The sequence below is a fragment of the Bombina bombina genome, chromosome 9, assembly GCF_027579735.1.
Source record: "Bombina bombina isolate aBomBom1 chromosome 9, aBomBom1.pri, whole genome shotgun sequence".
In the NCBI taxonomy this organism is placed as follows: domain Eukaryota; kingdom Metazoa; phylum Chordata; class Amphibia; order Anura; family Bombinatoridae; genus Bombina; species Bombina bombina.
This window is the reverse complement of record NC_069507.1, coordinates 160,390,809-160,417,570: the sequence shown is the minus strand read 5'-3', so window position 1 is coordinate 160,417,570 and position 26,762 is coordinate 160,390,809. Positions and strand designations below refer to the sequence as shown.

Sequence of the window (26,762 nt, the reverse complement as noted above, 5' to 3'; positions counted from 1 at the left end):
AATCAGTCGAGGGAGCAGAGGAAACGGTGGAAACACATAGGCCAGGTTGAAGAACCAAGGAGCTGCTAGAGCATCTATCAGCGTTGCTCCCGGGTCCCTGGACCTGGATCCGTAACAAGGAAGCTTGGCGTTCTGGCGAGACGCCATGAGATCCAGTTCTGGTTTGCCCCAACGATGGACCAGTTGAGCAAACACCTCCGGATGGAGTTCCCACTCCTCTGGATGAAAAGTCTGACGACTTAGAAAATCCGCCTCCCAGTTCTCTACGCCTGGGATGTGGATCGCTGACAGGTGGCAAGAGTGAGACTCTGCCCAGCGAATTATCATTGAGACTTCTAACATCGCTAGGGAACTCCTGGTTCCCCCTTGATGGTTGATGTAAGCCACAGTCGTGATGTTGTCCGACTGAAATCTGATGAACCTCAGTGTTGCTAACTGAGGCCAAGCTAGAAGAGCATTGAATATTGCTCTTAACTCCAGAATATTTATTCAGTCCACGATCCCTGAGCCTTCAGGGAGTTCCAGACTGCGCCCCAACCTAGAAGGCTGGCATCTGTTGTTACAATCGTCCAATCTGGCCTGCGAAAGGTCATACCCTTGGACAGATGGACCCGAGAAAGCCACCAGAGAAGAGAATCTCTGGTCTCTTGATAAAGATTTAGTAGAGGGGACAAATCTGAGTAATCCCCATTCCACTGACTTAGCATGCATAATTGCAGCGGTCTGAGATGCAGGCGCGCAAATGGCACTATGTCCATTGCCGCTACCATTAAGCCGATTACTTCCATGCACTGAGCCACTGACGGGCGTGGAATGGAATGAAGGACACGGCAAGCATTTAGAAGTTTTGATAACCTGGACTCCGTCAGGTAAATTTTCATCTCTACAGAATCTATAAGAGTCCCTAGGAAGGAGACTCTTGTGAGTGGTGATAGAGAACTCTTTTCCACGTTCACTTTCCACCCATGCGACCTCAGAAATGCCAGAACTATCTCTGTATGAGACTTGGCAATTTGAAAGCTTGACGCCTGTATCAGGATGTCGTCTAGATACGGAGCCACCGCTATGCCTCGCGGTCTTAGAACCGCCAGAAGTGAGCCCAGAACCTTTGTAAAAATTCTCGGGGCAGTGGCCAACCCCAAGGGAAGAGCTACAATTGGGAATGCCTGTCTAGAAAGGCAAACCTTACGAACAGATGATGATCTTTGTGAATCGGTATGTGAAGGTAGGCATCCTTTAAGTCCACTGTGGTCATGTACTGACCCTCTTGGATCATGGGTAGGATGGTCCGAATAGTTTCCATTTTAAATGATGGAACTCTGAGGAATTTGTTTAAGATCTTTAGATCCAAGATTGGTCTGAAGGTTCCCTCTTTCTTGGGAACCACAAACAGATTTGAATAAAATCCCTGTCCATGTTCCGTCCGCGGAACTGGATGGATCACTCCCATTACTAGGAGGTCTTGCACACAGCTTAGGAATGCCTCTTTCTTTATCTGGTTTGATGATAACCTTGCAAGATGAAATCTCCCTTGTGGAGGAGAAGCTTTGAAGTCCAGAAGATATCCCTGAGATATGATCTCCAACGCCCAGGGATCCTGAACATCTCTTGCCCACGCCTGGGCGAAGAGAGAAAGTCTGCCCCCCACTAGATCCGTTTCCGAATAGGGGGCCATTCCTTCATGCTGTCTTGGGGGCAGCAGCAGGCTTCCTGGCCTGCTTGCCCTTGCTCCAGGACTGGTTAGGTTTCCAGGCCTGTCTGGAATGAGCAACAGTTCCCTCTTGTTTTGAAGCGGAGGAAGTTGATGCTGCTCCTGCCTTGAAATTTCAAAAGGCACGAAAATTAGACTGTTTGGCCTTTGATTTGGCCCTGTCCTGAGGAAGGGTATGACCCTTGCCTCCAGTAATGTCAGCAATAATTTCCTTCAAGCCAGGCCTGAATAAGGTCTGCCCCTTGAAAGGAATGTTGAGTAATTTAGACTTTGAAGTCACGTCAGCTGACCAGGATTTAAGCCATAGAGCCCTACGCGCCTGGATGGCGAATCCGGAATTCTTAGCCGTTAGTTTAGTCAAATGAACAATGGCATCAGAAACAAATGAGTTAGCTAGCTTAAGCGTTCTAAGCTTGTCAATAATTTCATTCAATGGAGCTGTCTGGATGGCCTCTTCCAGGGCCTCAAACCAGAATGCCGCCGCAGCGGGGACAGACGCAATGCATGCAAGGGGCTGTAAAATAAAACCTTGTTGAATAAACATTTTCTTAAGGTAACCCTCCAATTTTTTATCCATTGGATCTGAAAAAGCACAACTGTCCTCAACCGGGATAGTGGTACGCTTTGCTAAAGTAGAAACTGCTCCCTCCACCTTAGGGACCGTCTGCCATAAGTCCCGTGTAGTGCCGTCTATTGGAAACATTTTTCTACATATAGGAGGTGGGGAAAAGGGCACACCGGGTCTATCCCACTCCTTGCTAATAATTTCTGTAAGCCTTTTAGGTATAGGAAAAACGTCAGTACACACCGGCACCGCATAGTATCTATCCAGCCTACACAATTTCTCTGGAATTGCAACTGTGTTACAGTCATTCAGAGCAGCTAATACCTCCCCAAGCAATACACGGAGGTTCTCAAGCTTAAATTTAAAATTAGAAATTTCTGAATCAGGTTTCCCCGAGTCAGAGATGTCACCCACAGACTGAAGCTCTCCGTCCTCATGTTCTGCATACTGTGACGCAGTATCAGACATGGCTCTAACAGCATTTGCGCGCTCTGTATCTCTCCTAACCCCAGAGCTATCGCGCTTGCCTCTTAATTCAGGCAATCTAGATAATACCTCTGACAGGGTATTATTCATGATTGCAGCCATGTCCTGCAAGGTAATTGCTATGGGCGTCCCTGATGTAATTGGCGCCATATTAGCGTGCATCCCCTGAGCGGGAGGCGAAGGGTCTGACACGTGGGGAGAGTTAGTCGGCATAACTTCCCCCTCGACAGAACCCTCTGGTGATAATTATTTTATAGATAAAGACTGATCTTTACTGTTTAAGGTGAAATCAATACATTTAGTACACATTCTCCTATGGGGCTCCACCATGGCTTTCAAACATAATGAACAAGTAGGTTCCTCTGTGTCAGACATGTTTAGACAGACTAGCAATGAGACTAGCAAGCTTGGAAAACACTTTAAAACAAGTTTACAAGCAATATAAAAAACGTTACTGCGCCTTTAAGAAACACAAATTTTCCCAAATTTTGAAATAACAGTGAAAAAATGCAGTTACACTAACAACATTTTTACAGTGTATGTAATAAGTTAGCAGAGCATTGCACCCACTTGCAAATGGATGATTAACCCCTTAATACCAAAAACAGAATAACAAATGACAAAAACGTTTTTTAAACAGTCACAACAACTGCCACAGCTCTACTGTGGCTTTTTACCTCCCTCAATACGACTTTTGAAGTCTTTTGAGCCCTTCAGAGAAGTCCTGGATCATGCAGGAAGAAGCTGGATGTCTGTGTCTGTAATTTTTGCTGTGCAAAAAAAGCCAAAATAGGCCCCTCCCACTCATATTACAACAGTGGGAAGCCTCAGGGAACTGTTTCTAGGCAAAATTCAAGCCAGCCATGTGGAAAAAACTAGGCCCCAATAAGTTTTATCACCAAACATATGTAAAAAATGATTAAACATGCCAGCAAACGTTTTAAAATACACTTTTATAAGAGTATGTATCTCTATTAATAAGCCTGATACCAGTCGCTATCACTGCATTTAAGGCTTTACTTACATTACTTCGGTATCAGCAGCATTTTCTAGCAAATTCCATCCCTAGAAAAATATTTTAACTGCACATACCTTATTGCAGGAAAACCTGCACGCTATTCCCCCTCTAAAGTTACCTCACTCCTCAGAATATGTGAGAACAGCAAAGGATCTTCGTTACTTCTGCTAAGATCATAGAAAACGCAGGCAGATTCTTCTTCTAAATACTGCCTGAGATAAACAGTACACTCCGGTACCATTTAAAAATAACAAACTTTTGATTGAAGAAATAAACTAAGTATAAAACACCACAGTCCTCTTACGACCTCCATCTTAGTTGAGAGTTGCAAGAGAATGACTGGATATGGCAGTGAGGGGAGGAGCTATATAGCAGCTCTGCTGTGGGTGATCCTCTTGCAACTTCCTGTTGGGAAGGAGAATATCCCACAAGTAATGGATGATCCTTGGACTGGATACACTTAACAAGAGAAACATACTGCGCATACAGCTTCATTTACAATAGATGATTAACACTCAGAGCATGGGGCTAAACTTGTATTTAAAAAGCCAACAACATGTATAGCATTTAGGTACTGTTAAAGTGATGGTAAACTCTCCCCTTTTATAAAAACAGATCCAGAATGTTAGTGATATTTTAAATGGAGCTTAATTCATCAGTTGTAAAGAAGATGTGCTATAACTTCCTTTTTACTATAGATATGAAATTAAAATACCCTGCACTCCGCCGCCCACTTCAAAAGTTAATTTTTCAGCGCTCTGGACTTTAGGCACCTTCTGTTGTAGCTAGAGCTAAAGGTTTGAACTGTTCTAGAAATTGAATTTTAAAGTGGGCGGCGGAGCGTGGAATTTCATAGCTTTATTAAAAGTTAAGTTTATAGCGCATCTTCATTACAACTGATGAATAAAACTCTATAAAAAACAACAGATCCAGATTGTTTATTTTAGATTAAGGGGATAGTTAACCATTACTTTAAAGGGACATTAAACACATTTAGATGGTAATATAAAATGATAAATCGTATATATGAAAAACCTCTGCAATATACTTTGATTTTTTATTTTGTCCCCTTTTCTGGCAACTCCATTCTGAAATTGTGAGCTTTTCACTTCCTGTTAGAAATGGAAGTGCAAAACACTTATGTTCCACACAGCCATTGGCTGCACACTCTAGTGACCTGTTTTTACTTTCCCTAATTGGCCACAGCAGAGAAGGTAACCTAAGTTACAACATAGCAGCTCCCATTGTTTTATAGACACTAAAACTTTACACTTATTTTGTCAATATTTAAACAGCTAATGAAACTTTAAAAAATACATCTACATGTTATTCTCTGACTAATCTTTACTTTGAATGCATCATTCTATCAAGCATTTATTTAGTGTTTAATATCCCAATTAAGTATGCATTAAATTGCTAATAAAAAAATAATTTACTGTCCCTTTAATGGCAATTTAGCAAACTGCTAATGTGTCAGTAACATAATATAGCAATTCCCAAATTTAGCCAAGACTTACTAGGTAAAGCTTTTTCATAGACCCACGTGCTACTACAAACAAGCACTTGCTGATAAACTTGTTTGTATTATGCTGTTATAAATTCAGTTTAAAAATCAGTCATGTTTCCAGTTAGATTACTGAATCTTATGGATATATACTTTAAACAAAAAGCATGCAATCATAATACTAACCTGACCTGTTTCTTCAAATCTCTTCCTGTCAGCACTGTCAATCACATAGATCTACAGAAAATCAAAACAATAGTGATGTTAGGGGGAAAAAAATGGCATGTTCTGTGTACACCAGCCATTTGTTCCAAATTTGTTATGTGAGCATGTCCCCAAATGTGTAGCAAGAAAAAAAGAAATTACATTTAAACAACAAAATGGTGACATTTGGGAGTAAGGAAATCAGAGTAGTCAATTAAAACCAAGAACATCCTTGCTTTTTGTTTCTGATTCAGCATTAAAAAAAAAAAAAAAAATTCACTAGCATTTTAAAAAACAAAATGTATGCTTACCTGATAATTTTTTTTTTCTTCCGGATATGGAGAGTCCACAACGTCATTCAATTACTAATGGGAATATCATTCCTGGCCAGCAGGAGAAGGCACAGAGCACCACAGCAAAGCTGTTAAGTGTACTCCCCTACCCATAATCCACAGTCATTCGACCAAAGGGAAAAGGAATAAAACAAAAAGGTGTAGAGGTGCATGAGGTTTAGTCAAAAATAACTGTCTTAATAAAGGGTGGGGTTGTGGACTCTCCATATACGGAAAGAAAGAAATGCATCAGGCAAGCATAAATTTTGTTTTCTTTCCTAAGATATGGAGAGTCCACAACGTCATTCAATTACTAGTGGGAATTGAATACCCAAGCTAGAGGACACCGAATGAACAGGGAGGGAGAACAAGACAGGCAGACCTAAACAGAAGTCACCACCGCTTGAAGAAGAACCTTTCTCCCAAAAGAGGCCTCAGCCGAGGTAAAAGTATCAAATTTGGAAAAAAGTATGCAGAGAGGACCAAGTTGCAGCCTTGCAAATTTGTTCCACAGAAGCTTCATTTTTGAAAGACCAAGAAGAGGAGACAGCACAAGTGGAATGAGCTGTAATTCTCTCAGGAGGCTGCTGTCCAGCAGTCTCATAAGCAAAACGAATCATACTTTTCAACCAGAGGGAAAGAGAAATAGAAGTATCCTTCTGAACCTTACACTTTCCTGAGAAACAAATAAACAGGGCAGAAGACTGGCGAAAATCCTTAGTCGCCTGTAGGTAGAATTTTAGAGCACGCACAACATCCAAGATGTGCAATAGACGTTCTTTATGAGACGAAGGATTGGGACAGAGAGGAGGAACAACAATTTCCAGATTAAAGGGACAGTCTAAACCACAATTTATATTGTTTAAAAAGATAGATAATCCCTTTATTACCCATTCCCTAGTTTTGCACAACCAGCAGTGTTATATAAATACACTTTTTACCTCTGTGATTACCTTGTATCTAATCCTCTGCAAACTGCCCCCTTATTTCAGTTCTTTTGACAGACATCCATTTTAGTCACACAGAGCTGGCTCACCTGAACTCCACGTGCGTGAGCACAGTGTTATCTATATAACACACATGAACGAACACCCTCTAGTGGTAAAAAATGTCAAAATGCCCTGAGAGAAGAGACGGCCTTCAAGGGCTTAGAAATTAGCATATGAACTTCCTAGGTTTACCTTACAACAAAGAATACCAAGAGAACAAAGCAAAATTGGTGATAAACGAAAATTTGAAAATTGTTTAAAATTACATTCTCTATCTGAATCATGAAAGTTTATTTTGGACTAGACTGTCCCTTTAATATTTCTATCCAAAACCACTTTAGGAAGAAACCCCAATTTAGCATGAAAGATAAGGTAAGGCGAATCACACTGCAAAGCCGAGAGTTCAGAAACTCTGAGAAGAGATAGCAATAAGAAACAAAACCTTCCAAGATAGCAACCTAATATCTATGGAATGTATTGGCTCAAACGGAGCCTGCTGCCAAACTTTAAGAACAAGATTAAGGCTCCAAGGAGGAGAAACAGGTTTAAACACAGGCATGATTCTGACCAGGGCCTGACAAAAAGATGCTTGTGTAACAGAGTTCTTTCAGAGAACTGTCTGACAACCCTTTCTCCAGACCGTCCTGGAGAAAAGACAACATTCTATGAATCCTGACCCTATTCCAAGAGTAGCCCTTGGATTCACACTAATAAAAGGTATTTACGCCATAACTTATGGTAAATTTTTCGAGTAACAGGCTTGCGAGCCTGGATCATGGTCTCAATGACCGACTCATAAAATCCACGCTTAGACAGAACTAAGCATTCAATCTCCAAGCATGCTCTCTCTTGTTTGATACGAGCAATAACTCGTGGAAGGAGTGCAAACGGAGGAAACGGGTATGATAGCACGAAATCCCAAGGAACCGCCAGAGTATCTATCAGAGCAGCCTGAGGTTCTCTTGACCTTGAACTGTACCTTGGAAGCTTGGCGTTCTGCCAAGACATCATCAGACCCAACTCTGGCACCCCCAATTGAGGGTTAACCTGGAGAACACCTCCGGATGGAGAGCCCACTCCCCGGGATGAAATGTCTGTCTGCTCAGGATATCCGCTTCCCAGTTGTCCACTCCAGGAATGTGAATGGCAGATAGACAATTGTGAGCTTCCGCCCACTGAATATTCCGTGCCACCTCCTTCATGGCAAACGAACACTGAGTTCCTCCCTGGTGGTTGATATAAGCCTCTAAGGTAATGTTGTCCAACTGAAAACTGATAAACCGGGCTAAAGACAATTTAGGTCAAGCCATCAGAGCATTGTAAATCGCTCTCAACCCTAAGATGTTTATGGGGAGAGCAGACTCCTCCCGAGTCCATAGTCCCTGCACCTATAACGAGTCCCAGACTGCTCCCCAGCCTATCAGGCTGGCGTTCATGGTCACAATCACCCAGGAAGGTCTCCGGAAGCATGTGCCCTGAGACAGATGGTCCTGAGAAAGCCACCACGGGAGACAGTCTGTCGACTGGTCTAGATCTATCCTCTGAGACAGATCTGAATGGTCTCCATTGTCTGAGCATGCATAATTGCAGAGCTCTCAAATGGAATCGAGCAAAGGGAATGATGTCCATGGAAGCGACCATCAGACCAATTACCTCCATAAATTGAGCCACTGTTGAACATAAGACTGAAGAGAGAGGCAAGAGTAGAGAATTTTGGATTTTTTGACCTCCGCCAGAAATTTTTTCATGGATAAGCAAAACCACCCTTGTAGCTGGAACAAGGGAACTCTTTTCCAGATTCACTTTTCAACTGTGGGAATGTAGAAAAGACAACAAAATTTCTTTTTGAGAGTTTGCTTGTTAAAAAGATGGCGCCTGAACCAATATGTCGTTCAGGTATGGCACCAAATCCCTGAGACCTGATCACTGCCAAGAGAGCCCTCAGAACCTTTGAGAAAATTATGGGAGCTGTGGCAAGTCCAAACGGAAGAGCCACAAACTGAAAGTGTTTGTCTAGAAAGGCGAATATCAGGAATGTGAGATGATTCCTGTGGATTGGAACATAAAGATACGCGTCCTTCAGGTCTATATTCGTCATGAACTGACCCTCTTGGACCAAAGGAAGAATGGAACAAATGGTTTCCATTTTGAAGGATGGTACCCTGAGAAACTTGTTGAGGCACTTTAGGTCTAAAATGGGTTGAAAAGTTCCCTCTTTTTTGGGAACCACGAACAGATTTGAATAGAATCCTAGACCCTGTACCCTTACTGGAACAATCACTCCCAGGGATGAAAGGTCCTGAACGCAGTTTAAGAATGCCTCTCTTTTTACCTGGTCTGCAGATAATCTTGAGAGGTGGAATCTGCCCATGGGAGGGAATGTTTTGAATTCTATTTTGAAACCCAGAGATACTATGCACACAGGCCAAGGGTCTGGGACATCTCGTCTCCACGCTTGACCAAACAGGGAAAGTCTGCCCCCCACTTGATCCGATCCCGGACGCCGACTCTTCATGCTGACTTAGACTCAGCTGAGGGTTTCCTTGATTGCTTCCCCTTATTCCAAGACGACGTGGACTGCTCCTGATTGCTAATTGGAAGAGGAAGACTTTTGACCTTTGAAGTTACGAAAGGAACGAAAATTACTTTGACGTCCTTTGAGTCTGTTCTTCTTGTCTTGCGTAGAAAAGACCCCTTTCCACCCGTAATATCAGAAATGATTTCTGCCAGACCAGGTCTGAGCAAGGTCTTACCCTTGTAAGGAAGCGACAGAAGCTTGGATTTAGAGGTAACATCAGCTGACCAAGATTTTAGCCACAATGCCCTGCGGGCTAGGACAGTGAAGTCAGACATCTTGGCTCACAGACTAATAAATTGCATGTTGGCATCAGAAATAAAGGAAATGACTAGTTTGAGAGCCTCTTAATCCTATCTTGTATCTCCTCCAACGGAGTCTCTAGTAAAATTTATTCAGACAAGGCGTTGCACCAATAAGATTGTCTCACTTGCTACTGTGGCAATACAAACTGCAGATTGCCATTGAAGACCTTGATGAACATACATATTCAAATAAGCTTCCAGCTTTTTGTCCATGGGATCCTTAAAGGAGCAGCTATCCTCTATAGGGATCATAGTTCTCTTAGCCAGAGTAGAAATAGCCCCTTGCACTTTAGGCACCGTGCGCCAAGAATCTTTAATGTAGTTAACAACAGGAAACATCTTTTTAAATACAGGAGACGGGAAGAAAGGAAACCCTGGCTTCTCCCTTTCCTGTGAAATAATCTCTGTCACACGGTCTGGGACAGGAAAAACATCCACAGAGGATGGAAAATCATAGAATTTTTTTTAAGTTTACTAGACTTCTTAGGGTTGACAACGACAAGAGTAACAGTACACGAAGATGTTCAAGCTTAAATCTTATGTTTACTTCTTCAGTATCAGATGAAGGAATAATACTCTCAAAATCTGAGATTTCATTCTCAGAGGCTACTGACGTACCCTCCTCAGTAGACTTATGAGGGAGGGCAACCTGCGTAGCAGTAGGTGGAACAGAAACCTTACTGTCTGAATGTCCAATTTTCCTCTTGCGTTTTCCCAGCATAGGAAAAGCAGATAATGCTGCAGATACAGCAGAAGATACATGTGCAGCAAAATCTGCAGGCAAATAAACTTCTCCAGGAGGCTGAGAGGAACTGCAGGGCACTGTATGTGACGCCATAGATGCTTGGGACGTTTGAGGAGAAAGCTGTGGCATTGCCTAAACAGCATCATCCTGAGAGACATTGGGCTCAGAGGGCAACAATTTATCTTTAAATTGAAGTGTTCTAGCTAAGCATGCAGCACAGAATTGCATAGGCAAAACAATTTGTGCTTTAAGGCAAAACAATCATTTGCCAAAAGACACAGAGACTTGGTCCATGTCCATAATACTAAATAAAAAATTCCCAAAATTGTATAAATGTTTTAAATACACTGTCACTTTAAGAATTTTTAATACCAAAGCTGCTTAAAGTTATGCAAAAAACGTCCCAATAAAGGGAAGATTAACCATTAGTTTCAACAAACATAATGTGCCTGCCCACTGCCAAAGGAAATCCTGTATAAAGGATTTTAAAAATGTCCCCATCTACTGCATATAACATTCTTCTGAAGTGCAAGTCTCCAAGACCTAGATGACAAAAGCACTTACCTGCATTCTAGCTGTCCGGCAGGAAGACAGCTCACAAGGCGTGAAAGGACACATACTCCTTACAGAGACCTGTAGAAAATGAAAGAACATAGTAACCTTTCGGTACCATGGGCAGCAATGTGTTAGTAAACAAAGCAAGGACTACCTTACAACTTCCTAAATGGCTAAAAGCCACCACTTCTTTACTGAAGAGATTGACATGGACTCAGCTAAACACAAATCTTTGCTTGCAGGGAAAAGTACCCGAAAAACATAATTTATGCTTACCTGATAAATTCCTTTCTTCTGTAGTGTGATCAGTCCACGGGTCATCATTACTTCTGGGATATTACTCCTCCCCAACAGGAAGTGCAAGAGGATTCACCCAGCAGAGCTGCATATAGCTCCTCCCCTCTACGTCACTCCCAGTCATTCGACCAAGGACCAACGAGAAAGGAAAAGCCAAGGGTGAAGTGGTGACTGGAGTATAAATTAAAAAATATTTACCTGCCTTAAAAACAGGGCGGGCCGTGGACTGATCACACTACAGAAGAAAGGAATTTATCAGGTAAGCATAAATTATGTTTTCTTCTGTTAAGTGTGATCAGTCCACGGGTCATCATTACTTCTGGGATACCAATACCAAAGCAAAAGTACACGGATGACAGGAGGGATAGGCAGGCTCTTTATACAGAAGGAACCACTGCCTGAAGAACCTTTCTCCCAAAAATAGCCTCCGATGAAGCAAAAGTGTCAAATTTGGAAAATTTGGAAAAAGTATGAAGCGAAGACCAAGTTGCAGCCTTGCAAATCTGTTCAACAGAGGCCTCATTCTTGAAGGCCCAAGTGGAAGCCACAGCTCTAGTAGAATGAGCTGTAATTCTTTCAGGAGGCTGCTGTCCAGCAGTCTCATAAGCTAAACGAATTATGCTACGAAGCCAAAAAGAAAGAGAGGTAGCGGAAGCTTTTTGACCTCTCCTCTGCCCAGAGTAAATGACAAACAGAGAAGACGTTTGTCGAAATTCCTTAGTTGCCTGTAAGTAAAATTTTAGAGCACGGACTACATCCAGGTTGTGCAGTAGACGTTCCTTCTTTGAAGAAGGATTTGGGCATAAAGAAGGAACAACAATCTCTTGATTGATATTCCTGTTAGTAACTACCTTAGGTAAGAACCCAGGTTTAGTACGCAGGACTACCTTATCCGAATGAAAAATCAAATAAGGAGAATCACAATGTAAGGCTGATAATTCAGAGACTCTTCGAGCCGAGGAAATAGCCATTAAAAATAGAACTTTCCAAGATAACAACTTTATATCAATGGAATGAAGGGGTTCAAACGGAACGCCCTGTAAAACATTAAGAACAAGGTTTAAACTCCATGGTGGAGCAACAGTTTTAAACACAGGCTTAATCCTGGCCAAAGCCTGACAAAAAGCCTGGACGTCAGGAACTTCTGACAGACGTTTGTGTAACAGAATGGACAGAGCTGAGATCTGTCCCTTTAATGAACTAGCAGATAAACCCTTTTCTAAACCTTCTTGTAGAAAAGACAATATCCTAGGAATCCTAACCTTACTCCAAGAGTAACCTTTGGATTCACACCAATATAGGTATTTACGCCATATCTTATGGTAAATCTTTCTGGTAACAGGTTTCCTAGCCTGTATTAAGGTATCAATAACTGACTCAGAAAACCCACGTCTTGATAAAATCAAGCGTTCAATTTCCAAGCAGTCAGCTTCAGAGAAGTTAGATTTTGATGTTTGAAGGGACCCTGTATCAGAAGGTCCTGTTTCAGAGGTAGAGACCAAGGTGGACAGGATGACATGTCCACCAGGTCTGCATACCAAGTCCTGCGTGGCCACGCAGGTGCTATTAGAATCACTGATGCTCTCTCTTGTTTGATTCTGGCAATCAATCGAGGAAGCAACGGGAAGGGTGGAAACACGTAAGCCATCCTGAAGTCCCAAGGTGCTGTCAGAGCATCTATCAGGACTGCTCCTGGATCCCTGGATCTGGACCCGTAACGAGGAAGCTTGGCGTTCTGTCGAGACGCCATGAGATCTATCTCTGGTTTGCCCCAACGTCGAAGTATTTGGGCAAAGACCTCCGGATGAAGTTCCCACTCCCCCGGATGAAAAGTCTGACGACTTAAGAAATCCGCCTCCCAGTTCTCCACTCCCGGGATGTGGATTGCTGACAGGTGGCAAGAGTGAGACTCTGCCCAGCGAATTATCTTTGATACTTCCATCATAGCTAGGGAGCTTCTTGTCCCTCCCTGATGGTTGATGTAAGCTACAGTCGTGATGTTGTCCGACTGAAACCTGATGAACCCCTGAGTTGACAACTGGGGCCAAGCCAGGAGGGCATTGAGAACTGCTCTCAATTCCAGAATGTTTATTGGCAGGAGACTCTCCTCCTGACTCCATTGTCCCTGAGCCTTCAGAGAATTCCAGACGGCACCCCAACCTAGAAGGCTGGCGTCTGTTGTTACAATTGTCCAGTCTGGTCTGCTGAATGGCATCCCCCTGGACAGATGTGGCCGAGAAAGCCACCATAGAAGAGAATTTCTGGTCTCTTGATCCAGATTCAGAGAAGGGAATAAGTCTGAGTAATCCCCATTCCACTGACTTAGCATGCACAGTTGCAGTGGTCTGAGGTGTAAGCATGCAAAGGGTACTATGTCCATTGCCGCTACCATTAAGCCGATTACCTCCATGCATTGAGCCACTGACGGGTGTTGAATGGAATGAAGGGTGCGGCAAGTACTTTGAAGTCTTGTTAGCCTGTCCTCTGTCAGGTAAATCTTCATTTCTACAGAATCTATAAGAGTCCCCAGGAAAGGAACTCTTGTGAGTGGAACGAGTGAACTTTTCTTTTCGTTCACCTTCCATCCATGTGACCTTAGAAATGCCAGCACTAACTCTGTATGAGACTTGGCAGTTTGAAAGCTTGAAGCTTGTATCAGAATGTCGTCTAGGTATGGAGCTACCGAGATTCCCCGCGGTCTTAGCACCGCCAGAAGGGCACCCAGAACCTTTGTGAAGATTCTTGGAGCTGTAGCCAATCCGAATGGAAGAGCCACAAACTGGTAATGCCTGTCTAGGAAGGCAAACCTTAGGTACCGATAATGATCTTTGTGAATCGGTATGTGAAGGTAAGCATCTTTTAAATCTACAGTGGTCATGTACTGACCCTCTTGGATCATAGGTAAAATTGTCCGAATAGTCTCCATCTTGAACGATGGAACTCTTAGGAATTTGTTTAGGATCTTTAAGTCCAGGATTGGTCTGAAAGTTCCCTCTTTTTTGGGAACCACAAACAGATTTGAGTAAAACCCCTGTCCCTGTTCCGATCGTGGAACTGGATGGATTACTCCCATTAACAAGAGCTCTTGTACGCAGCGTAGAAACGCCTCTTTCTTTGTCTGGATTGTTGACAATCTTGACAGATGAAATCTCTCTCTTGGAGGAGAGTATTTGAAGTCCAGAAGGTATCCCTGAGATATTATCTCTAGCGCCCAGGGATCCTGAACATCTCTTGCCCAAGCCTGGGCGAAGAGAGAAAGTCTGCCCCCCACTAGATCCGATCCCGGATCGGGGGCCCTCAATTCATGCTGTTTTAGGGGCAGCAGCAGGTTTCCTAGTCTGCTTGCCCTTGTTCCAGGACTGGTTAGGTTTCCAGCCTTGTCTGTAGCGAGCAACAGCTCCTTCCTGTTTTGGTGCAGAGGAAGTTGATGCTGCTCCTGCTTTGAAATTACGAAAGGAACGAAAATTAGACTGTCTAGTCTTGGCTTTGGCTTTGTCCTGAGGCAGGGCATGGCCTTTACCTCCTGTAATGTCAGCGATAATCTCTTTCAACCCGGGCCCGAATAAGGTCTGCCCTTTGAAAGGTATATTAAGCAATTTAGACTTAGAAGTAACATCAGCTGACCAGGATTTTAGCCACAGCGCCCTGCGTGCCTGAATGGCGAATCCTGAATTCTTCGCCGTAAGTTTAGTGAGATGTACTACGGCCTCCGAAATGAATGAATTAGCTAGTTTAAGGACTCTAAGCCTGTCCGTAATGTCGTCCAGAGTAGCTGAACCAATGTTCTCTTCCAGAGACTCAATCCAGAATGCCGCTGCAGCCGTGATCAGCGCAATGCATGCAAGGGGTTGCAATATAAAACCTTGTTGAACAAACATTTTCTTAAGGTAACCCTCTAACTTTTTATCCATTGGATCTGAAAAAGCACAGCTATCCTCCACCGGGATAGTGGTACGCTTAGCTAAGGTAGAAACTGCTCCCTCCACCTTAGGGACCGTTTGCCATAAGTCCCTTGTGGTGGCGTCTATTGGAAACATTTTTCTAAATATCGGAGGGGGTGAGAACGGCACACCGGGTCTATCCCACTCCTTAGTAACAATTTCAGTAAGTCTCTTAGGTATAGGAAAAACCTCAGTACTCGTCGGTACCGCAAAATATTTATCCAACCTACACATTTTCTCTGGTATTGCAACTGTGTTACAATCATTCAGAGCCGCTAACACCTCCCCTAGTAATACACGGAGGTTTTCCAGTTTAAATTTAAAATTTGAAATATCTGAATCCAGTCTGTTTGGATCAGAACCGTCACCCACAGAATGAAGTTCTCCGTCCTCATGTTCTGCCACCTGTGACGCAGTGTCTGACATGGCCCTAATATTATCAGCGCACTCTGTTCTCACCCCAGAGTGATCACGCTTACCTCTTAGTTCTGGTAATTTAGCCAAAACCTCAGTCATAACAGTAGCCATATCCTGTAATGTGATTTGTAATGGCCGCCCAGATGTACTCGGCGCTACAATATCACGCACCTCCCTCTGAGCGGGAGATGTAGGTACTGACACGTGAGGCGAGTTAGTCGGCATAACTCTCCCCTCGTTGTTTGGTGAAATTTGTTCAATTTGTACAGATTGACTTTTATTTAAAGTAGCATCAATACAGTTAGTACATAAATTTCTATTGGGCTCCACTTTGGCATTGCAACAAATGACACAGGTATCATCCTCTGAATCAGACATGTTTAACACACTAGCAAATAAACTTGCAACTTGGAAATACAATTCAATTAGAATAATATTAAAACGTACTGTGCCTTTAAGAAGCACAGAAGATTTATGACAGTTGAAAATTAATAAATTGAAACAGTTATAGCCTCAATCCTTGTAAACAACACAACTTTAGCAAAGGTTTAATCCCATTAGCAAAGATAACAAATTCTGAAAGCAGGAAACAAATTACAGAATAAACGTTTTTTATCTCAGTCAAACTATAATTCTCACAGCTCTGCTGAGAGAAATTACCTCCCTCAAAATAAGTTTTGAAGACCCCTGAGCTCTGTAGAGATGAACCGGATCATGCAGGGAATACAATGAGTTGCTGACTGAAATATTTGATGCGTAGTAAAAGCGCCAAAAAACGGCCCCTCCCCCTCACACACAGCAGTGAGGGAGAACAGAAACTGTCAGAAAACAGATTAAGCAACTGCCAAGTGGAAAAATAGTGCCCAAACATTTATTCACTCAGTACCTCAGCAAATGAAAACGATTTTACATTCCAGCAAAAACGTTAAACATAATCTCTAGTTATAAAACAGCTTTATGTATTTCATACAGTGAAATTCTAGTGAAGTACCATTCCCCAGAATACTGAAGTGTAAAGTATACATACATGACATTATATCGGTATGGCAGGATTTTCTCATCAATTCCATTGTCAGAAAATAAAAACTGCTACATACCTCTATGCAGATTCATCTGCCCGTTGTCCCCTGATCTGAAGTTTACCTCTCCTCAGATGGCCGAGAAACAGCAATATGATCTTAACTACTCCGGCTAAAATCATAACAAAAACTCTGGTAGATTCTTCTTCAAACTCTGCCAGAGAGATAATAACACACTCCGGTGCTATTTTAAAATAACAAACTTTTGATTGAAGATATAAAACTAAGTATAATCACCATAGTCCTCTCACACATCCTATCTAGTCGTTGGGTGCAAGAGAATGACTGGGAGTGACGTAGAGGGGAGGAGCTATATGCAGCTCTGCTGGGTGAATCCTCTTGCACTTCCTGTTGGGGAGGAGTAATATCCCAGAAGTAATGATGACCCGTGGACTGATCACACTTAACAGAAGAAAAGGAATTCATTTCTTCAGACACCAAACTTCACCTCCTCTATTGACAGAGGCAAAGAGAATGACTGGGGATCATGGGTAGGGGAGTGACACTTAACAGCTTTGCTGTGGTGCTCTTTGCCTCCTCCTGCTGGCCAGGAGTGATATTCCCACTAGTAATTGAATGATGTTGTGTACTCTCCATATCTTAGGAAAGAAAACGATACTATGTAAAAATGTCCATAATCATCATGCAGCAAATGTGATCATTGATCCATAAGACATAAGTAAAATGTGCTTGTAAATAACAGAATTTATGTTTACCTGATAAATTACTTTCTCCAACGGTGTGTCCGGTCCACGGCGTCATCCTTACTTGTGGGATATTCTCTTCCCCAACAGGAAATGGCAAAGAGCCCAGCAAAGCTGGTCACATGATCCCTCCTAGGCTCCGCCTACCCCAGTCATTCGACCGACGTTAAGGAGGAATATTTGCATAGGAGAAACCATATGGTACCGTGGTGACTGTAGTTAAAGAAAATAAATTATCAGACCTGATTAAAAAAACCAGGGCGGGCCGTGGACCGGACACACCGTTGGAGAAAGTAATTTATCAGGTAAACATAAATTCTGTTTTCTCCAACATAGGTGTGTCCGGTCCACGGCGTCATCCTTACTTGTGGGAACCAATACCAAAGCTTTAGGACACGGATGAAGGGAGGGAGCAAATCAGGTCACCTAAATGGAAGGCACCACGGCTTGCAAAACCTTTCTCCCAAAAATAGCCTCAGAAGAAGCAAAAGTATCAAACTTGTAAAATTTGGTAAAAGTGTGCAGTGAAGACCAAGTCGCTGCCCTACATATCTGATCAACAGAAGCCTCGTTCTTGAAGGCCCATGTGGAAGCCACAGCCCTAGTGGAATGAGCTGTGATTCTTTCGGGAGGCTGCCGTCCGGCAGTCTCGTAAGCCAATCTGATGATGCTTTTAATCCAAAAAGAGAGAGAGGTAGAAGTTGCTTTTTGACCTCTCCTTTTACCGGAATAAACAACAAACAAGGAAGATGTTTGTCTAAAATCCTTTGTAGCATCTAAATAGAATTTTAGAGCGCGAACAACATCCAAATTGTGCAACAAACGTTCCTTCTTTGAAACTGGTTTCGGACACAGAGAAGGTACGATAATCTCCTGGTTAATGTTTTTGTTAGAAACAACTTTTGGAAGAAAACCAGGTTTAGTACGTAAAACCACCTTATCTGCATGGAACACCAGATAAGGAGGAGAACACTGCAGAGCAGATAATTCTGAAACTCTTCTAGCAGAAGAAATTGCAACTAAAAACAAAACTTTCCAAGATAATAACTTAATATCAACGGAATGCAAGGGTTCAAACGGAACCCCCTGAAGAACTGAAAGAACTAAATTGAGACTCCAAGGAGGAGTCAAAGGTTTGTAAACAGGCTTAATTCTAACCAGAGCCTGAACAAAGGCTTGAACATCTGGCACAGCGGCCAGCTTTTTGTGAAGTAACACAGACAAGGCAGAAATCTGTCCCTTCAGGGAACTTGCAGATAATCCTTTTTCCAATCCTTCTTGAAGGAAGGATAGAATCCTAGGAATCTTAACCTTGTCCCAAGGGAATCCTTTAGATTCACACCAACAGATATATTTTTTCCAAATTTTGTGGTAAATCTTTCTAGTTACAGGCTTTCTGGCCTGAACAAGAGTATCGATAACAGAATCTGAGAACCCTCGCTTCGATAAGATCAAGCGTTCAATCTCCAAGCAGTCAGCTGGAGTGAAACCAGATTCGGATGTTCGAACGGACCCTGAACAAGAAGGTCTCGTCTCAAAGGTAGCTTCCAAGGTGGAGCCGATGACATATTCACCAGATCTGCATACCAAGTCCTGCGTGGCCACGCAGGAGCTATCAAGATCACCGACGCCCTCTCCTGATTGATCCTGGCTACCAGCCTGGGGATGAGAGGAAACGGCGGGAACACAAAAGCTAGTTTGAAGGTCCAAGGTGCTACTAGTGCATCCACTAGAGCCGCCTTGGGATCCCTGGATCTGGACCCGTAGCAAGGAACTTTGAAGTTCTGACGAGAGGCCATCAGATCCATGTCTGGAATGCCCCACAGCTGAGTGACTTGGGCAAAGATTTCCGGATGGAGTTCCCACTCCCCCGGATGCAATGTCTGACGACTCAGAAAATCCGCTTCCCAATTTTCCACTCCTGGGATGTGGATAGCAGACAGGTGGCAGGAGTGAGACTCCGCCCATAGAATGATTTTGGTCACTTCTTCCATCGCCAGGGAACTCCTTGTTCCCCCCTGATGGTTGATGTACGCAACAGTTGTCATGTTGTCTGATTGAAACCGTATGAACTTGGCCCTCGCTAGCTGAGGCCAAGCCTTGAGAGCATTGAATATCGCTCTCAGTTCCAGAATATTTATCGGTAACAGAGATTCTTCCCGAGACCAAAGACCCTGAGCTTTCAGGGATCCCCAGACCGCGCCCCAGCCCATCAGACTGGCGTCGGTCGTGACAATGACCCACTCTGGTCTGCGGAATGTCATCCCTCGTGACAGGTTGTCCAGGGACAGCCACCAACTGAGTGAGTCTCTGGTCCTCTGATTTACTTGTATCTTCGGAGACAAGTCTGTATAGTCCCCATTCCACTGACTGAGCATGCACAGTTGTAATGGTCTTAGATGAATGCGCGCAAAAGGAACTATGTCCATTGCCGCTACCATCAACCCGATCACTTCCATGCACTGAGCTATGGAAGGAAGAGGAACGGAATGAAGTATCCGACAAGAGTCTAGAAGTTTTGTTTTTCTGGCCTCTGTCAGAAAAATCCTCATTTCTAAGGAGTCTATTATTGTTCCCAAGAAGGGAACCCTTGTTGACGGAGATAGAGAACTCTTTTCCACGTTCACTTTCCATCCGTGAGATCTGAGAAAGGCCAGGACAATGTCCGTGTGAGCCTTTGCTTGAGGAAGGGACGACGCTTGAATCAGAATGTCGTCCAAGTAAGGTACTACAGCAATGCCCCTTGGTCTTAGCACAGCTAGAAGGGACCCTAGTACCTTTGTGAAAATCCTTGGAGCAGTGGCTAATCCGAAAGGAAGCGCCACGAACTGGTAATGTTTGTCCAGGAATGCGAACCTCAGGAACCGATGATGTTCCTTGTGGATAGGAATATGTAGATACGCATCCTTTAAATCCACCGTGGTCATGAATTGACCTTCCTGGATGGAAGGAAGAATAGTTCGAATGGTTTCCATCTTGAACGATGGAACCTTGAGAAACTTGTTTAAGATCTTGAGATCTAAGATTGGTCTGAACGTTCCCTCTTTTTTGGGAACTATGAACAGATTGGAGTAGAACCCCATCCCTTGTTCTCTTAATGGAACAGGATGAATCACTCCCATTTTTAACAGGTCTTCTACACAATGTAAGAATGCCTGTCTTTTTATGTGGTCTGAAGACAACTGAGACCTGTGGAACCTCCCCCTTGGGGGAAGTCCCTTGAATTCCAGAAGATAACCTTGGGAGACTATTTCTAGCGCCCAAGGATCCAGAACATCTCTTGCCCAAGCCTGAACGAAGAGAGAGAGTCTGCCCCCCACCAGATCCGGTCCCGGATCGGGGGCCAACATTTCATGCTGTCTTGGTAGCAGTGGCAGGTTTCTTGGCCTGCTTACCCTTGTTCCAGCCTTGCATTGGTCTCCAAGCTGGCTTGGCTTGAGAAGTATTACCCTCTTGCTTAGAGGACGTAGCACTTTGGGCTGGTCCGTTTCTACGAAAGGGACGAAAATTAGGTTTATTTTTTGCCTTGAAAGGCCGATCCTGAGGAAGGGCGTGGCCCTTACCCCCAGTGATATCAGAGATAATCTCTTTCAAGTCAGGGCCAAACAGCGTTTTCCCCTTGAAAGGAATGTTAAGTAGCTTGTTCTTGGAAGACGCATCAGCCGACCAAGATTTCAACCAAAGCGCTCTGCGCGCCACAATAGCAAACCCAGAATTCTTAGCCGCTAACCTAGCCAATTGCAAAGTGGCGTCTAGGGTGAAAGAATTAGCCAATTTGAGAGCATTGATTCTGTCCATAATCTCCTCATAAGGAGGAGAATCACTATCGACCGCCTTTATCAGCTCATCGAACCAGAAACATGCGGCTGTAGCGACAGGGACAATGCATGAAATTGGTTGTAGAAGGTAACCCTGCTGAACAAACATCTTTTTAAGCAAACCTTCTAATTTTTTATCCATAGGATCTTTGAAAGCACAACTATCCTCTATGGGTATAGTGGTGCGTTTGTTTAAAGTGGAAACCGCTCCCTCGACCTTGGGGACTGTCTGCCATAAGTCCTTTCTGGGGTCGACCATAGGAAACAATTTTTTAAATATGGGGGGAGGGACGAAAGGAATACCGGGCCTTTCCCATTCTTTGTTAACAATGTCCGCCACCCGCTTGGGTATAGGAAAAGCTTCTGGGAGCCCCGGCACCTCTAGGAACTTGTCCATTTTACATAGTTTCTCTGGGATGACCAACTTGTCACAATCATCCAGAGTGGATAATACCTCCTTAAGCAGAATGCGGAGATGTTCCAACTTAAATTTAAATGCAATCACATCAGGTTCAGCTTGTTGAGAAATGTTCCCTGAATCAGTAATTTCTCCCTCAGACAAAACCTCCCTGGCCCCATCAGACTGGGTTAGGGGCCCTTCAGAAATATTATTATCAGCGTCGTCATGCTCTTCAGTATCTAAAACAGAGCAGTCGCGCTTACGCTGATAAGTGTTCATTTTGGCTAAAATGTTTTTGACAGAATTATCCATTACAGCCGTTAATTGTTGCATAGTAAGGAGTATTGGCGCGCTAGATGTACTAGGGGCCTCCTGAGTGGGCAAGACTCGTGTAGACGAAGGAGGGAATGATGCAGTACCATGCTTACTCCCCTCACTTGAGGAATCATCTTGGGCATCATTGTCATTGTCACATAAATCACATTTATTTAAATGAATAGGAATTCTGGCTTCCCCACATTCAGAACACAGTCTATCTGGTAGTTCAGACATGTTAAACAGGCATAAACTTGATAACAAAGTACAAAAAACGTTTTAAAATAAAACCGTTACTGTCACTTTAAATTTTAAACTGAACACACTTTATTACTGCAATTGCGAAAAAACATGAAGGAATTGTTCAAAATTCACCAAATTTTCACCACAGTGTCTTAAAGCCTTAAAAGTATTGCACACCAAATTTGGAAGCTTTAACCCTTAAAATAACGGAACCGGAGCCGTTTTGAACTTTAACCCCTTTACAGTCCCTGGTATCTGCTTTGCTGAGACCCAACCAAGCCCCAAGGGGAATACGATACCAAATGACGCCTTCAGAAAGTATTTTCTAAGTATCAGAGCTCCTCTCACATGCGACTGCATGCCATGCCTCTCAAAAACAAGTGCGCAACACCGGCGCGAAAATGAGGCTCTGTCTATGATTAGGGAAAGCCCCTAAAGAATAAGGTGTCTAAAACAGTGCCTGCCGATATTATTTTACCAAAATACCCAGATTAAATGATTCCTCAAGGCTAAATATGTGTAATATATGAATCGATTTAGCCCAGAAAATGTCTACAGTCTTAATAAGCCCTTGTGAAGCCCTTATTTACTGTCTGAATAAAAATGGCTTACCGGATCCCATAGGGAAAATGACAGCTTCCAGCATTACATCGTCTTGTTAGAATGTGTCATACCTCAAGCAGCAAGAGACTGCTCACTGTTCCCCCAACTGAAGTTAATTGCTCTCAACAGTCCTGTGTGGAACAGCCATGGATTTTAGTGACGGTTGCTAAAATCATTTTCCTCATACAAACAGAAATCTTCATCTCTTTTCTGTTTCTGAGTAAATAGTACATACCAGCACTATTTTAAAATAACAAACTCTTGATTGAATAATAAAAACTACAGTTAAACACTAAAAAACTCTAAGCCATCTCCGTGGAGATGTTGCCTGTACAACGGCAAAGAGAATGACTGGGGTAGGCGGAGCCTAGGAGGGATCATGTGACCAGCTTTGCTGGGCTCTTTGCCATTTCCTGTTGGGGAAGAGAATATCCCACAAGTAAGGATGACGCCGTGGACCGGACACACCTATGTTGGAGAAAAGCTATATAAAGCATCTCCATTAGGGATTTGTCTTTGCTTAAATAGTGTGCAAAAAAAAAAAAAATCAATAGTCAATTTAAAATGCTTAGTTTGTGTATTCTAAATTTCAAACATGCTCATGGTTCTCTGTGGTGTATATGCATATTTTTAGGGCCCAAAATAGTTACCTGGGCAATGTTTCCCCAAAGGTGCGCAGCCGCAGGCAGCATATCAGGCCGCACAACACTGGAGGAATGTGGAAAGTTTGTTTTTTTCCCCCATCAGTTCCAAGCACTGCTATTTTATTCCTTACTTTATTTGGATCCTTATACACATTTCATTCAATCATTTTTGTGCATATAATACTAAAAGCGATTATAGGTGATATTTTCGCTCTTAAACAAGCTCTATTGTTTTGATTAACTCCTCTTTTTGCTTTCATTTCACTTTTGTAGAGTTATGCCTTGGGTGATAGTCACACCCCTTATCAGGGAAAGGCACGGACCAAGGCTGTGGCGGACTTTTTTCCAAGGTACAGAACTTAGTGAAGGACACCAAGGTACATTTCAAATTAAAAAACATCAAAAAACACTCTCTTTACTGAGAGGGTAGTGGATGCATGGTGGAATAGCATCTAGCAGAAGTGGTAGCGAAGGGCAGTACACAAAAAGTGCTGCCCTGTACTATTCTTTATTACAGACACCAATTAACTATTCAGGGCAGTTTTTTATAATACCTCCCTCACTGGATATCCCCCCCTGCAGCACACCAATGATCCATACAGCATGGGCAGCACTTTTTATGTACTGCCCATCAGCATGCATTACTTGTAGAGTGCCAACAGATTCTGCAGCGCTATAAATATAGGCAGTATTTAAGGTGGCAATTATAGGGATAAAATGGGTAGAGGGCCCTGCCTAGAGTCGCACTGTTGCAGTCAGCTCTTGTGAAGGTGATCTGCAAGCAGTTGGGCACTTAGGCTTACATTCTAAGGGGGTTCATGGCAGATAGCAATGGAGGAGAGGAGCTGGTATTAGGAAAGGTTAGTGTAGGTTGTATGAATCTCTGAACAGAAAAGTCTTTAGGGAGTGCTTGAAGCTTTCAAAACTAGGGGAGAGTCTTGTGGAGCGAGGCAGAGCATTCCACAAGATGGGAGGCAGTCTGGAGAAGTCCTGTAAACGGGAATGTGAGGATTTAACAAGAGAGGAGGAGAGTACGAGGTTGTGAGCAGAGTGAAGGGGACGAGAGGGAGAGTATCTGGAGACAAGGTCAGAGATATAGAGGTTAGCAGTGCAGTTTAGGGCTTTGTATGTCAGGGTCAGAATTTTGTGTTTAATCCTGGAGGCAAGAGGAAGCCAGTGAAGGAATTGGCACAGAGGTGCAGCAGATCACTGTATGCCTGACCACTAAAAGTATTGTTTGACACCTAGACATGTAACAATGCCAATCTGAAAGGAGACTGAAGAAACCAGTCCAGAACTGCCCTATTCTGGAGAAATAACAAGGATGTTAAATAGGGTGGAGAGCTGAAATCCAGTGGGTATGGTGCCTCGCAAAAAAATAGTTTTGTCTTAAAGACATCGGACCACATATCTATGCATGCATGGAGAAAGAACCCGACACCAGCAGGAACCCATCTGCTTCCTAGAATAAAGCATTCAACTTTTTGTTGAACTTAGACGGTGATTAATGGTGTTAATATATAACCAAAAAGATGAAGATTTACTTAAAAAAAAAAAAAGAAGTTAAAAATAAAATGCCTGAGCATTTCATTTATGAATAAAAATACCCTTTCACAAAAAGGCATAAACACAGTTAATGATGCATTCCAGGAACTTTTCTGTGCCGCATCAGATGAGGATGTGGCTGGAGCAAAAGTATGAGCTCATCATCATTATCTTTATTTTGAACAGTATAGAAGTACTCAGATGGCACATCTGAGTTTGTGTTTCAACTCTTCATAGGAAATAAACACAGACACACATATAAAAATACTTGCTTACCCGATAAAACAGAATTTATGTTTACCTGATAAATTTCTTTCTCCAACGGTGTGTCCGGTCCACGGCGTCATCCTTACTTGTGGGATATTCTCTTCCCCAACAGGAAATGGCAAAGAGCCCAGCAAAGCTGGTCACATGATCCCTCCTAGGCTCCGCCTACCCCAGTCATTCGACCGACGTTAAGGAGGAATATTAGCATAGGAGAAACCATATGGTACCGTGGTGACTGTAGTTAAAGAAAATAAATTATCAGACCTGATTAAAAAACCAGGGCGGGCCGTGGACCGGACACACCGTTGGAGAAAGAAATTTATCAGGTAAACATAAATTCTGTTTTCTCCAACATAGGTGTGTCCGGTCCACGGCGTCATCCTTACTTGTGGGAACCAATACCAAAGCTTTAGGACACGGATGAAGGGAGGGAGCAAATCAGGTCACCTAAATGGAAGGCACCACGGCTTGCAAAACCTTTCTCCCAAAAATAGCCTCAGAAGAAGCAAAAGTATCAAACTTGTAAAATTTGGTAAAAGTGTGCAGTGAAGACCAAGTCGCTGCCCTACATATCTGATCAACAGAAGCCTCGTTCTTGAAGGCCCATGTGGAAGCCACAGCCCTAGTGGAATGAGCTGTGATTCTTTCGGGAGGCTGCCGTCCGGCAGTCTCGTAAGCCAATCTGATGATGCTTTTAATCCAAAAAGAGAGAGAGGTAGAAGTTGCTTTTTGACCTCTCCTTTTACCTGAATAAACAACAAACAAGGAAGATGTTTGTCTAAAATCCTTTGTAGCATCTAAATAGAATTTTAGAGCGCGAACAACATCCAAATTGTGCAACAAGCGTTCCTTCTTTGAAACTGGTTTCGGACACAGAGAAGGTACGATAATCTCCTGGTTAATGTTTTTGTTAGAAACAACTTTTGGAAGAAAACCAGGTTTAGTACGTAAAACCACCTTATCTGCATGGAACACCAGATAAGGAGGAGAACACTGCAGAGCAGATAATTCTGAAACTCTTCTAGCAGAAGAAATTGCAACTAAAAACAAAACTTTCCAAGATAATAACTTAATATCAACGGAATGTAAGGGTTCAAACGGAACCCCCTGAAGAACTGAAAGAACTAAATTGAGACTCCAAGGAGGAGTCAAAGGTTTGTAAACAGGCTTGATTCTAACCAGAGCCTGAACAAAGGCTTGAACATCTGGCACAGCTGCCAGTTTTTTGTGAAGTAACACCGACAAGGCAGAAATCTGTCCCTTCAGGGAACTTGCCGATAATCCTTTTTCCAATCCTTCTTGAAGTAAGGATAGAATCCTAGGAATCTTAACCTTGTCCCAAGGGAATCCTTTAGATTCACACCAACAGATATATTTTTTCCAAATTTTGTGGTAAATCTTTCTAGTTACAGGCTTTCTGGCCTGAACAAGAGTATCGATAACAGAATCTGAGAAACCTCGCTTCGATAAAATCAAGCGTTCAATCTCCAAGCAGTCAGG

The 26,762-nt window shown here is 43.0% G+C and overlaps 1 protein-coding gene across 1 annotated transcript in view; it reads right to left on the bottom strand.

Moving 5' to 3' along the window:
- The window catches only part of ARL3 (ADP ribosylation factor like GTPase 3), a 135,718-nt gene that overhangs the window by 71,050 nt on the left and 37,906 nt on the right, over positions 1-26,762 (bottom strand). Inside the window, exon 5 of the mRNA XM_053692949.1 lies at positions 5,471-5,521. Within this exon, the coding sequence (XP_053548924.1) occupies positions 5,471-5,521 (51 nt within the window). The remainder of the gene's footprint in view (positions 1-5,470; positions 5,522-26,762) is intronic.